Here is a 16,286-nt window from a genome sequence, read left to right on the forward strand (position 1 = left end):
CACACACACACACACACACACACACACACACACACACACAGTGCTTGCACAAATATTTACCCCCCTGTAAAGTTTCACATTCTGTTGCCATCTGAACTTGCAATCATGAAACTTTGAAATGGGACTTTATATTTAGAATCTACTCCAAACTGAGAAAGCTAAAAAATACTGATATTATGTAAGTAAGTTAGATTTTCAAAGATAAGTATTCAACACCTTTGCTACAGCAACCCTAAATCAGTTCAGGTGCAAAAGATTAGTTTGAAAGTTCACAAAATTAGTGTAATATGGTCTGTCTGTGTGTAATCAAAGTGGTTTAACTTGACTTCAGAGTAAAAGCATCTGTTCAAACCACAACTCGCATAGTGATACAAAAAACCAACCATGGAGATTAACCCTATCGCCATGGGTATCCTTTACTGCACATGACACAAGGTTTTAGTGTCTTACATTCAAAATTTAATTAAACTACTTTTTGTTTATGTTATACCAATTATAATAGCATAAAACCTCAGCTAATAATCCATATTTTAATAGTATACAAGTTTTAAGTTCTTAATTCTACAAGGCAACATTTAACAAAATCCTGAATTTCCACCAGTGTGACCAACATGACACATTTTCTCTTAGCATGTCATCATCCCTATTCTATCCACCACCCCTTGAAAAAGTATGAAATTAAACGTTGGTTACTCTATAAAATCGTTATTGCTCAGACAAACCATAGATTTTATAGTCTTCAATTTTGTTTGGTTACAGAGCTATCGAATAGAAAAGCAGACCCCTTCTGCCACACCCACCTGTCGCATCCTCTCTTTCAGAATTCGTTGATAATTCTCTCTTACATTTCATTATATATTACTTATAACCAATAGAAAATTAAGGTATTCATCTATCAAATGACGTATTGTATTACATTATGTTCTGAACAGTTAGATATCAGTTTCACTCAGAGTACCAACATCGTTCCTGTTGGAAAGTTAATGACTAGCTTGGATGAATTTGTAATGGCTCTTGTTGCATAATCAGAAAGCCAGAACAATTTTGAGAGGTAAGAGAATTTGTCTACTTTTTGCATGTTATTAGTCTATATTCTTTGGTGAATTATTTAATTAAATAAAAATTATTAAGTGCATTTCTATCATAACTATAAAAAAAAATTAGGCTTAACTGTCCAAGAGGAAGAAAAAAGAAGATTGGATAAGTACATTATTTTTTTTTCATATTTATTCTTTATTTATTATTATAAAAGTAACTAAAATCTAAAAATATGCCCTGTATGGGTGAGTGGCAAGAAAAAAGCCATTACTGAAAAGAATCATCTTAAATCTCATGTGGAGTTTGCAACAAAGTGTGTAAATGATACTGCAGATATGTGGCAGAATGTTTTGTGGTTAGACAAGAAAAAGTTGAGCTTTTTGGTCTAAATTCAAAGTGATACATCTGGCATTAGTCCAGTCAACACCATCCCAACTGTCAAGCATCATGTTATGGGAATGCTTTTCATCAGCAGTGACCAGGAAGCTTGTCTGGATTGAGGGGAAAATGGATGGTGCAAAATATAAGTGAATCCTAGAGGAAAAACTACTTGAGACAGTCAAGAATCTAAATCTGGGTCGAAAATTCAGCATGAGAATGACCCAGATCACAAAACTAAAGCCATATCGGAGTGATTTCAGAAGGAAAAAGTGAATGTCCTGGAGTGGCCCACTCAAACTCCTGAATTGAATATTGCGGTCTATCAGTGATCCCCAATGAACTTGACAGAATGGGAACAATTTTGCCTGGAAGAATGGGCAAAAATTACACCATCCCATTGTGAAAAGCAGGTAGAGACCTATCCAAAAAGACTCACAGCAGTAATTGCTGCCAAAGATGCTCCCACCAAGTACTGACTTAGAGGGCTGAACACTTATGCAATCAGCACATTTACAGGTTTTGCTGACATTCAATCTTCTTCACAGATAACAATGTTAAGTTCGATCATTAGTTGTGAATAGAAACAAGTTCATTATAAAATTGCTTCATTATTTGTATTTCATCAAAATGTGACATTATTGGTAGGGGGTGAATACTTTTGCAAGGCACTGTATATATAGTATTTCAAAAAGCCTCTGTCTCATTGTCCAGTTTAGCTGATGAGTTCTGGTACTGAACAAAGGTCCTCTTGGGCAGGGAACTGTGGAAACCAAAAGATAAATCTAATATTTTTACATGCTTTTTGACTTTGAATCCACAATTGGAGAAAGTAAAATAAAATTTCTTGGCTGATATAATTTTAGACCAAATGTATTAAATTTTGTGATAAATTGAACAATGTTTTTGCTACCAATTATAGGATTAAGAATTCTATAAAATATTGTAACATTTTTTCAAAGTATCATGTTTGCATTTTAATTTCTTAACTAATTATTTAAAGTAATAACGAATAACTTCAATGTGGCAATGATGTTTAATTTTATCTTCCATTAATCAACTCTCACTAAAATTAATGCAAGCTGCATAATAGTTCCGTATATTGTGTAATATTATGTCATTAGCTTAGTTACAGTAGTTTCTATTAATTATTTGAATTGTCATATTTACTGTTTTTGTTACTTCTTTGCTTAAACTTATTCTTCTTCTGATCTTTTCCATATCATTTATCACTTATAAGTTATACATTTTGGATCAGTGTGTGAGTAGAGGACATCTCAAAATACCATACATATAATTTTGGAAACACATTTTAAAAATCATACTGAGGATAACTGTTTAACATAGAAATAAACAGTTTGTTGCAAATGCATTAATAATGTTTAAAGTTTTTTTGTTTTGTTTTTATAGCACTGATAAAAACAAATCCATAAGCATTAGGTGTCCAAGAAGTGCAGGATTTCAGACTGAAGTAAAATAGTGAGTTCAAAGGAGAAAGTGAAATGCTTGTTGTGGTTTGCCAAGTTCAAAAGATGACAGAAAGCATCCTATACAAGCAATATATAATGTAGAACATTCACCAATACATGGATTGGGTGGGAATGCCTAAACAACTGGCTCCTGCATTCTCCAAACATTACACCTAATTTTTTGTAAGGGGCTTGATAAAGGACAGGATTTATGCTAGTAGGGTTGTGAAGTATTGATGAATTACATAAACATATCCAAGAAACCTTCACAGAGGTTACTTTTATAATGTTGCACAACTCTTAGGAGGAAATTTGGTACAAACTGGACATTTTCTGTGTAATTTATGATGCACATGCTGAACTATGATGATTTTTATCCTGTAAAAAAGCTTTATACACTATTCTTGCAGTAAACCGTGTGTCTCTATGTTAAATTGTTTGCCTGGTATGATTTTTTAGATGTGTTTCCAAAGTTATTGGATACCCTGTGTATAATTTTTTTGTGAGGAATATTTTGCATTGGTATCATAGTATATGGAATTTCAACTAACCTTAATCTCCTAAGCTAGCCAGGCATTGTAAAATGTTGTTTTCATCATTACTTTTCTAAGTTGCATCAACAAAAATTAGGATTTCCCAAATGAACAGTGTTTCTTTTTATTATAAGTAAGAAGGTACTTTAAATCAGTTATACTTGCAACTTGGTTAACTTTTAGTTCTGATCTATATAGGTAGATTACTTGGATCAGAAATTAATGAAATTACCATTGTACTGATGTAGATTTGAATACTTCTACTAATGTTCATTCTTACCCACATTATACTTCAACCACTGCCATATACTTTATGGTAAAAAATTGGGTCATATTTGGTTCCAGTTCTCTTCATTTAAGTATACATCTGTTATTTGATTACAGCATGAAGCGCAGCTCATCTGTTAATAAAAATGTTACTTTCCACATTGTTGGTTTAATGAATGTGTTCTTGGCATTAATTCAAGCAAATTGATTTTGTCTTTCTGTGAACAGATTAATGCACCTCACTGGGCATCTGACATACAAGTTGGCTTGAGAGACCTACATTTTAACTATGCATTTTCATGGCTTCCCATTGTAGTTGTGAACATTTGTTTCAGTCTAGGGTCAAGTACATGGACCCTTCAACTACAGTAAGCCAGAAGCAACAGATAGCTTGTATTGTAGATGGTGGTCTGTCATGTTCAGTTGTCTGAGCAATTTCACAATTGATTTGGAAACAGTTTCACATTTTGTTATTGACACCTTGGACACTTGTTACTAATTCAAAACAGCCTGCCGTGGTTGGCCAACTTCCATTCATATAATGGCTCGCCATGTGAGTGAAATATTCAAATGTCAAGAGCAACATTGGGTAGTTTAAGCATATTGATTCTCTTCAAAGGAAGAACTGAGGTTTGATTTTGATAACAATGAACTGGGGAGGGGATTAACATTATTTTATAACAGTGGTTTTTACATTGTCATCATTTTACTATTACTGATGCTAATTATCCTTTGATTTTTTGTGTGTGGAATGTTTTGAGAACAAATGTGTTGAGAACTCATTTGCTTTTGTTGTGTTATATTGGTAAAATCACAACACACATTACTGAACTAATAGAATGACACTCATTTTTCTCAAAGAAAATAGTACCCAAGAGAAAGGGTAACTTTGTATTCAAGAAATGTAAGTTGTTAATAAATATTATATACATTCAGTTTTCTTAGAAATTTAATTGACAAAGTTCAATAAAACACAACTTGCTCAAAATTTAAATTAAAAAATAAGAATTTACAAGTAGATAATCATTGCATTTTTATTTATTGAGACCGTGTGACTTTTATGTATCACTAAAAACTTGTAATTATATCACAAAAGTAATCATTGATACTCACTTGCTCCAAAATAGTGCAATATATCTTGGTTTTGATCTCAAATTATCAATAGAAACTGTACTGTTAATAAAATGAAAAAGATATGCACATGAACATCATTAGAAATTGAAGTAAACAATGTGTTATGGAGAAATTAAATACGTTATAACCCAATTTTTAAGAAATTGCAATTTCATATATCCATATATATATTTGGTTTATGAACTAATGAGATTTTGATCATATTGTTGTGATTAAATTGAACTAATGAACATGCTGATATGTTTAAAAGTAGATGTATTAACTCTTTTGCTACTGTTAGATCAAAGTGTGCATGTCACGACCTTTTAGAGAGTTACATTCAAAATTTAATGAAACTACTTTATTATCATTCCATACAAATAAACTTGGAATTAAAACATAGTTGATAAATCAAATGTTGATATTATATAAGTTCTTAGTTTTATTAAGAAATATTTAAAAAAATTTTCAATCTCTGCTAGTATGAGGATTGTGACATTTGTTATCTAGGTCTTCCCTTTTCTATAAATTATTTACCAAGCCTCTCAGAAGTACATAATTCAACATAAATTACTCATTATAATATAGATATTACTAAGGCAAAGCATAATTGTTATAGCCTTCAATCGTATTTGTTTATGAAGCCATAAACTAGAAAATCAGACCCATTTGCCACACCCACCTGTCACATCCTCTCTATAATATTTTATACTATATTATTTACAAGCAAAAGTAAAAAGTACTTATCTCCAGTGATAGGAAAAGTTTAAGTTAATTTATCAATTTAAATTATTTCATGGACTTTAAAAAGGTTAATTGTGTTGCACTGTTGGTTTCACTCAGAGCCAAAGTTCTGAGTTACTTATACTGCTTACAGCAAAAAGTAATTGTTGAGCATTTCGGTCATGCTAAGAGCCACTCAACAATAACATACCGTAAATCTACATTTTTATACTTTAAGTTGCATCACATTTTGAAATGTGAATGATAGTGTGATTAATTCCTAACAACTTAGTGTAGAATATCCTGCTTGCAGAATAAAATTTGGCATCAACGTTATTCCTGCCTGTTCTCCCATCATTTCAAAAATAAATGTTGAGCTTTGCCTGCTTGTGCAACTTTTCAAACACTTTAAGCTACACATTTGTCATGTGATTTACAATTTGAATGGTGGGATTGTTAGAGTTGGGTCAAAGGGCAATAAAACAATTAAATTTAAGTATAAACAGATATACACTGTTACAAGCTTTAAGCTATTCAAGATAAGCAACTGTAGTTTCCTGTTACAATTTTCAGTCATTCTAGAAAGAAATAAGGGTAATTTAGATTTATTTCATATTTTTTTATGATGGCCACAAGGTTGGTCAAATTTACTGAATGCTTATAGAGTTAGGGTAGAGAAAATAACAGAAAAAATATAAAGTTTTAATGAAAAGAACATTTGATTTTTGTTTAGGAGGTTTTAGAGATTATGTAAATGAAATTTGACAATTTCCAGAAGAGAAAAGTATTTGTAATCTTAACATGAAAATCACTTAGGCACTTGGAGCCGTCAACACTTTGACTTGATATATTCACAGATGAAATTTTCGTAAAAATACTTCATTAGTAAAAGCAGATTTTTTATGTAACATTTACCAAAAGACTGCCAAATTTTTATTACATTCCTTCATAGAGTGCATTCTCTGAGATCCATAAGGCATTTGTGTGCTCTCCCTTCACACTTTGTATATTTTGTGGTATAGACAATTTAATATTTTTTGTTTTGGTGTAAGGTCATGGCACAATCTATGAATGTAGTTAACATTACCTTACGTCAAATATAATAAATGCTCAATAACAGCAATAATTGGGGTAGAGGGAGTTGTGACCTTCCCCCCCCCCCCCCTATTAACCTGACCCTTGTTTTAAACTATCATCACACAAAGTTTGGTTGAGGTTGGCCCAGAGACTTAGGAGTAGTTAGATAATGGACAGACACACACGGATGTTTGTGCTTTATAGATATAATATTTATTATGTTCTTAAAAATTCAGAGTAAAATACTTCTACTGTGCCTACTCCTAACTTCTTTCCAATCTGGCTCCTTTAAAAAATAGTTTAAGATACCTGAACTACATGAATATGTACCTTAAATGTATGCTGGATATTTATCAGAAACCATTGACTGTTGTGAAAAAAATTACTTGTTAGTACAAAGTTTTATATTTAACACTTTTCTACAAAGGTATTGTGTGGTCAGATTATTAACACTCATAGAAAGTATGACAGAACAACTCACCATTGGAAATTTTCTTTCATCACCAGAAGATACTATTTGTAATATGTAACATTATAGTAAACTTATACACAGATTTAGTTATCACACACTAACTTCTCATATGGAAACTACAATTTTTACTATTTAGTTTTATTATTCAAGGGGCTGTTAATAGCTATTAGTAATAAGCAAATTGGAGATCTTCCAAACCTATCTGAACAGATGAAAAAAAAAGATTTTACAGCTAAGTCTAATGAAGGCATTTACCCATAATATGTCAAGGAATATGAATGAAATATCTGGAAAGTCCTTCTTTGCTTTTATTCAGTACTTCAGCCATGAGTCAATGCTTGTCATTATCAGGACATACTAGTACCTTATAGTAATACTGGAATGTAGCTTCACTATACAAAGTTTTATATTTTGCTGAGTACTACTTGAGAATGATTTCCTTGACATAATAAAACTGTATAGATTATAAACAATATTTCTGTACACTTTCAATAGGAGTTCTTCAGACTTAATTGTTTACTGCAGTTTGTGCATTCAGGAAATATCTTCTTATTCTTACTGCATAATTTCAATAAACAAAAACTTGCTACATTTTACAATTATTTTGGTGTATAATTATTAAAATAGTGGTGTGAAATACTTGAGCTAGCAAAGTATTGAGGTTTTTAAAGCTTAACAAACGTGATAAATCATCCTGAGTAGTAATTTGTGGCAGGCAGAAGGTAAATCTGAAATGCTATCTTAACACACTGCTGTTTAAAATTCTTTAAAAGTACTTTATTAAAAGAAATTAGAAGAAACAATGTGCAGCCAAGGATGATTTCATTATTTTTTAGGTCTTAAAATTATTCATGTCCTTTTACATGAGGGTATGCATCAATGAGAGGTCAGGCTTAGCTATTTCACTCATTTATAAGAGCTGTATTGGATTTATAAATTTGTTTGTAAATTAAATTTTCACTTTCTATAAAGATTACTGAGATGTATGTGTATGTTTATTTTGATATTTTCCAGGTGAAAAATGTAAAAGCCTAATGGCCACAAACAAGATATAATTTCATGTTACAGTTATCTATTGAGCTCAGGACATAGAATTTAATTCAACTAGGTTAGCAGGATTGTCTGTTTAAATTAGAATTCACATTGTACTCATCCCTTTTGGAGTGAAACTAGATCAGTGTATGCACTTCATGTCAAAGGCAATGCTAGTCTTCCCATAATTTATACAGAATAGTTTGGAGATAACGTCTGACTAATATAGCAGTGAGTTACTTCTATATCCATCAGTTTCTTATAGGTATAAATGTTTCTTATGGAAGTGTATCTATCTTCACATTTCCAAAAATATTGGTAAGGAAGATTAAACTGTCAAGTAATATCATCACAGTGGAGGTGCTATTTTGTAGTTAGCAAAAAAAAACCTTTTCAGCACCTAATAAAACTCTGTATACTGGGAACAATTTGGTGTGTAAAACTTTTGTGCATCCCTACAGACAAAAAGAAATTTCAAAATATCTTTTCTAGGTTCCAGCAGATGATGGTTAGATTTCCCTGAGGTTAGAGGAAACTTGCTGAATGGTATCTTAGTGTTATAAATTATTGATTGCTTCAATTTGAATAAATAAAAGAAGACTTTTTAAAACTTAAAGTGTATAAACATTTAACCAACTACTCAAAACATGTGTCTAATAACGTTCAACATTTCACTAGCAGAAGAAAGTTACAAAGTGGGTGGCATCTGTCACCGTTAGACAGATGAGGATCAATCAGACATTCAAGACAAGTTCTCAGAAACCATTTAATTTGCTACGAAAAGCCAACACAATCTATAGCTATGTTCAGGAAATGCAAATGAGATCTTAAAACATTGCTGAAAGACAAGTTAGGTCTCAATAGTACAATTCATTATACTACTTGAATTGATCAACCTTACTACAAAAAACATCAATTTTTTTAAATCATGTATGAGAAAGGGACTAGCAGCCAGTCACATACTCATTTTACAGATGATAAATTATGAGTTATGTCATTAAAAATTAAGAATTTGGCAAATAGTTCCTTAATTGAAAATTGTTTTTAGAATATACAAAGAAACAACCAGAAACACAATTGTTTAAATACAACTTAAATATATAAAACATATGTTTGAAAGTTTTCATGTGATTTTTACTTGCTTGTGGGTCTATAATGCATTATATTTTCTAAGATTGTACATATATTTTAATGTGAATAGGTTTAAAATATTGCATTATAATATATGAAATAATATAAATAGCTTAATCTGAATTAACCTTGAATTATTTGGTCCAATCATCTTTTAACTCATCTGTAAATCAGCTTCTGCAAACTGTTCATTTGAAAGAAAGTGTAAATGACTTCAGAATGATTTATTGATTTGTAGTTCATGTTCTGTAAAAACAATTATATAAAACTGACATTTGTTCATCTTCTTAGAAGGTTGAAACCATGAACAGTATTATTGTACATGTAAACAAACATCTGAAACTTTTAAAACGTGAGAGATATTTTTTTTATTTTTACTGAGTGAGATGCTGCTGTTCAAGGTAAAGGAACATATTTTTCCTTGAATTAAAAGTGATTCAGAAGATCTCTTAACAGTTTTAGCAGAGATATGGTAAAAAAAAACGTAATTAATATGGCTTTCGTACTTTAATTGTGTTAGGTTATTGTTTTTTACTATTTATTTTGCTCATTCAAATTCTATACTGTCTTTCAGGGGTTTGGTTTCTTGGTTCCTTCTTCCCAGAAGTCCAATGTTTTAGGAATTATATTTGATTCCTGTTGTTTTCCTGAACATGATGGAAAGTACAGCCATAAAACCCGGATCACTGTAATTATAATAGGTTTTATGTTTTTATTTCATCATTACAATTTAATTTTTAATCAGCATTTTTTAAGAGAACTAAATTTTTAAATGTAAATTGTATGTATAATACTTTTAGTTAAGATGTCATGCATCTTTCATTAAAATATTTTATGCACAAAAATGGTAAATTTCAGTTTCAATTTTTATGACATAAAAATTTATAAAATGTTTCCTGACACACATTTTTTAAAACTTTTGTAAGTCTAAATGAGAATATTGAAAAAATAAGCTTCTAAAAAAAAATAATAATTTCATCATAATTTTCTTCTAGTATTTTAGTTTAGCTTGTACTCTGATATAGAAAACAGTTTACGACTATGTTTTTTCCTATAATTTTATTACTGGTGAGCTTGTTTTTATCGTTACCAATTTATAAATTGACTGGTCTATTAGTATGAAACTTAGGATTAAGATTCTGGGATCAATCATACCATTCTATCATTGCAACGTATTAGTGTATGGCCAATCATTTTTGATGATTTTTAAAATTTTCAGGATACACATAATCTGGAATGGACTTTCCAAATTAGATTTTTTTGGTACAGTGAAGATCTATCAAAAACATAAAAAAACATTAGTTAGTTTCTTAGAAAAGAGCAGAAACTCACCATTTTGAATTCATGTTGAGTAAGTTTATTAAAATTAGATAAAATCTAATTCTTATCTTAAAATAACTAGTTTAACCATAACAAATGATTATGTACGTTGTAATGTAGTGCAATTGTTAAACACATGGCTATATATATATAGGAAAGAAAGTGAATTGTGTCATAGTCCATTGTTCATGGTTCCCATGGGTTCTGGAAAAGTGTGGGCATATATAATTATACTTTCCTGGGTCTGGAAAGGCCCTTGAATTTCATTTCAATGCTAAAAACCTGAAATATGAAATAAAAATTGTAGCAGATACAAACAAATAATGGACAAATGAGAGGAGGTATATGATGTGTTTTTTAGTGTTTCATCAGCCCTCCTCGCATCTTTATTAACTGTCATTAAATTGGTGAGTAAGCATGTAGAAGATTAAACATACTGTTGGTGTGAATGTGCTTTGTAGTCACTATACACTGTATCAATGGCCACTATTCAATTCTTCACATTATCATATCAACAATAAATAAACTTAGTGTTCCAAAACTCGTTTAATCTTGAAGTCTAAGTTCAAAGGAGGTTCAGTTCAATCTACACTTTCATCAATGTGTATTATTGGGTTAAAATTATTTTTTTGGGGGGGGGGGATAATCCATGTTATATGATTTTTTTGTCCTAATAGTCAGCACTTGTTTTAGTTGAACATTTTTTCTTATTTTTGATTGTTTTATTGTGATGTATTTAAAATACTTTTGTTGATTTTGTTCTCTTGCTTTTTGCAACAGGAAATAAAAATTAAGAAAAGGGAATGTACTGAGCATGAGTGACTTGATTCCAGAATCTGTTGGATAGTTCCAGCAAAAATTTTATAGTTAATAATTAATTGACAATTTTCTTCAACTTTTAACTACTAACAATATCATTCACTGCCAGACTTGGTATCACGAACCATCAGCTCCATAAAATACAAATCCTGTCAGCAACAATTTCTGGTAATCAGTGAATGTCTGGTTGGTTTAAACCTTTGACTAATATTAAACCTTCCCAACCTGTCTTTCTGCCATTTATTTTATTTTTTTAAGCTATAGGAAAACTGCAATAATGTATTTTAAAATACACATTATTTATTTTAATTTTTAAATTAAGGTGCTATGAACCACTTTTTTAATCATCACCAACTAATTTTTCCTTCTTAAAGTTTTTTAAACTACTGTTGTGTCTTTTGTTGATTTTATAAACTCTGTAGAAAAACTGACTTACTTTCTATGTATTATTAGTAATTATGTTGGTTAGTTTGAGGCCTTCATCGCACCTTTGATATACAATTTATGATGGTCTCATGAAAGGAAGAAACAGAAGAATCTTTAGAAGACATACTGGATTGTCAAAATAACATAAGTACTTAAAGTTCAAATAAAAAGTTAAATTATAAGCTATTGTCTTTTTCTTTATATTAACTTAACTGTTAGTCATGCAATATTAGTTAAGTGTTTAATTTAGTTACTGATAAGCTTTTATACCTCTCTTGTCGGATTGGTAACTTTGCACGACCTTGAAAATCATGAAACTTTACATACTCTTTATCTTCAGTAAATTTGGCAAGCTTAGTCAGCATTACAAGTCTATTGTACACAGAAAATCACAGTTTTTAATAAAGGAATCATAGCAAAGATTTGTCTCAATTTTCGAAACCTTTACTGAGTCAATCTGAGTGTAAGGTGATTTTTATGCTAAGAATAAAAATACTTCTTTTCATCTTACAATTTTCATATTTCTTTTAACTAACCTCTTGAACCTCCTAAATGAATATGAAAAGTTTTTTTAAGATTTTATGTTATTTTCTCTACCCTAACACTAACTGTAGCTAAATCATAAGTGTGCAATAAAATGAAATTTTGATAATTATAAAATAAAATGAACTTTTATTTTTGAGGACATAATTTTTAGGGATTTTTTATTCCAATATGGTAAATTACCTCCGCTCACATAAGTAGCTATCCTTGTTCAGTACTGCTCTCTATATGAAAAGTTTTTTACACGTGCCACAAGCTTTGAGGTTCAACGTGGTTCAACTGCGTCTTGCATGTAAATCATCATGTGACAAGCCTCCACCAATAGGAGTGCAACACACCCTCCTGATGCATGTGATTGCCTCTTTTCAATTCTACAGAACTATCACTTTTCGTTTGGCAGTGCTATCGTCAAGATGTTTTCTGTTTTGTGCTGTCTTCCCATGTTTTTTTTTACCTTCCTACAAAGGACTGAGGATGCCCATGGTCGACGTTCCTAGTTTCATCCCTTGTTGCGCTGTCTTAAGTTTGTTCACCAAGTGATAGCTTGTCTACTGACTAAATCAGAAGAATATATTGACAGCATCAATACTCTTCAAACCCTATATAAACATAGGTTAACTGTGATGAGGAAGAGGCTACTAAAAACACCAGACATATGTACTTAGAAAATCTCAATGTATTGGTAACATTCAATGTTAGTGGTATCTTTTCTTTGCACACAATGTTCTTTAATACAGCCACATACCTGGAAATTGGCTAAGTTTATCTAAGGACTACAACTCATACCCATTTCACTATCATTTTCCCTTGAAACACTTTGATTATCAAATACACATGATAGCCTTGCAGTTGTTTTCTTTTATGCATTTTACTAATGTGTATTTTTCTAGTTGTCATAGCATGTTCAAAGTCTTTAGATATATGTTTAGTAATCTGATCATTCAGGGGTTATAATTGTGCTTTAATATTATCCCGATCTTTGTTAATTTGTACAATATATATTTTTAATGTATCTTTTTTTATGGATATATACATAGCCTTGTCACAACCTTAATCAACAGTAACATAATGTACCATTGCTCTTTTATGGAAAGTAACAAATTAATCATGTAATAAGTGCTCAAAGGTCATTTTAAGCATACTGTTCTGTTTTCTTTATTCATATTTGGTATTGGATTTTATTTTTATCATGATCTTGTTTCTAAGAGTCTGGTCTCGGTTATAAATGGTATCAAATAGTCAATTATAGATAAAAATTTCCATCCTGTTATCATTTTCTTTGTTTTCTATAACTTGTGGTTTCAGCATGTTGTAGATAATTTACAAAATATCTATACCTAATATTTTGCCTTTTAGCTTTAGAACATTTTAGTGTATTTAACCTTGTCTGTTGCTATGTAATGACAATTTTGTTTTTATTGTTGACTGTGTAAGTCATTCAATTCAGCAACTTCTGAATAAGTGACATTTTCATTACTTTTCTTTTTATTTCCCACCAAATTGTTTAGTTTCCATATTTTCAAACATGATAATTTTCCACAAAATTAATACAACATTATGTATACTAGAATCATTATTAAGCATAATGTTACTAGTACCAACTTTGTCAGTCTCCATAAATTATTCAAGTATTTACCTTGTGATTCCTGTTTGTTCATATATTGCGTAAATTATTTAATTATTAATCCTGACCTTTGGTGGTGTAAATACTATACTTCTTAATATGTTTTTAAGTTTTAGAAATTCTAAATGTAACTGTGCTTTTTTAGATAGTTTTTTCTTTCTTTATTATTAAAAATTCATTTAAGTTCAGTGTCCTTATACTTAATTATGAAATTGTATATTTAGTCTTATTTCTAAAATTCAGGGATAAACTTGTACCTTTTTATTGTGATGGACAGTTGTTAATTAACTTTAACTAACCACTCTCCTCTAATATAACAGTCTTGGTTTGATAATCAAATGAATGTACATTTGACTTTGAACGTACAATAGATAATGCCAGTTCCCCTTTAACATTAAATAACTTAACAGCAGGAGTTGATAAGGGTTTTAGCATCTGGTTTTGCTTTTCATTTTCATTCCATTCTAGAGTCATGTGAGTAACGTTTTTTCTTAATGCTCATTACACTAGTGCTGAAGATCTCCACTTGAATGCAGCCAGAAGAACTGATTTCAGTTAGTAGCATAATTGTGGGTAATACATGGTGCTTCCCTGGTAATTTTGTTATGCAAAGTCTTTTGCCTTTTCAGTTTCAAACTTGCTTTATTTATGCATTAAATACTATTCTCAGATTCTTGGCCACATACTTAAAATTACAACCAACCATCAAAACACTGTTGATGTAGACCAGGCATCTCTATCATTGCAGTCCCTCAATGTAAGGTCCATTAATCCTTCCAAAGTGGTGGACATATTAAACAGGTCAAATAACATGATAGAGTTCATTCAAGCCATCACTAATGCTAAAGCAGTCTTAGGTCTGCTCTCATCATCTAGCTTGACTTGCCCGTATCCTGATGATATATCTAAGGTGTTGAACTAATGGGAACTTAATAGTGCATCCAAATATTCATCTTTTCATAATAAAGAGAACACATAAATGCAAGTTAATATTTTCACCATTCTAAAATCAACATAGAACCTTGGCAAACCTTCTTTTTTTCTGATAGTTGCTACTGGTGATAACCAAGCACTCTTTGAAGATTGTATGACTCTTATTCAACATCTCCTGTATTTCAGGGCTGGTGAAAACCCAAGTGCTCCAGAGGTGGTTATGAGGTCAGTCAAATTGACCAACCTTATATAAAGTTAGGGAAGAGAAAATATCAGATAAAATATAGTTTTACTGGAAAAAAAAACGTTTGAAATTTATTTCTGAGGTTTTAGAAATTATACGCATAAAATTTGGGATTTTTGAGACAAAGAAAATATTTTTATCTTAACAAGAAAAATACATAGAACTCAGACTAGTATAAAGAAATAGAATCTTATTTTCATGGACAAATCTTTAGGAGAAATACTTAAAAAAGGCTTGTAATTTTTACTAAAAGTCTGCAAAATTGTGTGAAGACACACATACTGTATTAAAAGCTATAGTATGAAAACTATAGAAAGCATGAAATGGTTGTGAGGTCAGACCCTGGTTCTGAGCCCATAGTGAGAGAGTTAAACATTTTGGATATCTACTTTGCTTCCTCACAGAAAGCTGTGGTATGAGCCAAAGCTTTTCCTTTGTGTGTTCTTGGCCAATGCCTGGCTGAGGTTTCATAGGTGCAGGGTGATAGACATTCCCAGGAACTGTAACATCTGGGTGGGTACTTGATCTCTGAACCAGGATGAATGGATGACAAGTAGCTCCTTATACAGCCCTGCACAACCCCAAATTTCATCACAAGCCATGGTTGTCTTTGCAGGATACTCTAGCGAAGGTCATCTGCCAGCCAATGACATTTTTATTCCTTCTCATCTGATCATGGATGGTTTTTACCAGAGCTGGGGCTGCAGTACTCTAACTTGCAATAGCTTGAAAGACCTGTAGAAACCTCCCAAAGTGGTCTTAGACTCTCCAGGCACCATTTCACCTTGGCAAACCTCAGTCATCCATTCCTTGTTCCAAGATTGATCTTCAGGGTAAAGGTTTAATCTGCACTGCAGGCTAATTGATGTTAGGGATTTTTGAAGCATTGGCTTTTAAAAAGTCTTTGTCCAAGAGAGGGTTTCTCCTGGATTCAACACCTCTTGTACAACTGTATCTCTCTGACAGCAAACTTTCCCTCCTGGTCAAGAGTACTTCTGGCCCGGCATGGCTAGGTGGTTAAGGCACTCGACACGCAATTTGAGGGTTGCGGGTTCGAATCCCTCTCACACCAAACATGCTCACTCATTCAGCCATGGGGGCGTTATAATGTGATGGTCAATCCCACTATTCCTTAGTAAAAGAG

At 31.4% G+C, this 16,286-nt stretch overlaps 1 protein-coding gene across 4 annotated transcripts in view; it reads left to right on the forward strand.

The window, feature by feature from the left end:
* The window catches only part of LOC106467320 (protoporphyrinogen oxidase-like), an 82,519-nt gene that overhangs the window by 53,268 nt on the left and 12,965 nt on the right, over positions 1–16,286 (forward strand). For all 4 annotated transcript variants that reach the window (XM_013927664.2, XM_022395480.1, XM_022395481.1 and 1 more), the window contains exon 9: positions 9,808–9,921. In XM_013927664.2, the coding sequence (XP_013783118.1) occupies positions 9,808–9,921 (114 nt within the window). The remainder of the gene's footprint in view (positions 1–9,807; positions 9,922–16,286) is intronic.

This window comes from Limulus polyphemus, unplaced genomic scaffold (assembly GCF_000517525.1).
Source record: "Limulus polyphemus unplaced genomic scaffold, Limulus_polyphemus-2.1.2 Scaffold2566, whole genome shotgun sequence".
In the NCBI taxonomy this organism is placed as follows: Eukaryota; Metazoa; Arthropoda; class Merostomata; order Xiphosura; family Limulidae; genus Limulus; species Limulus polyphemus.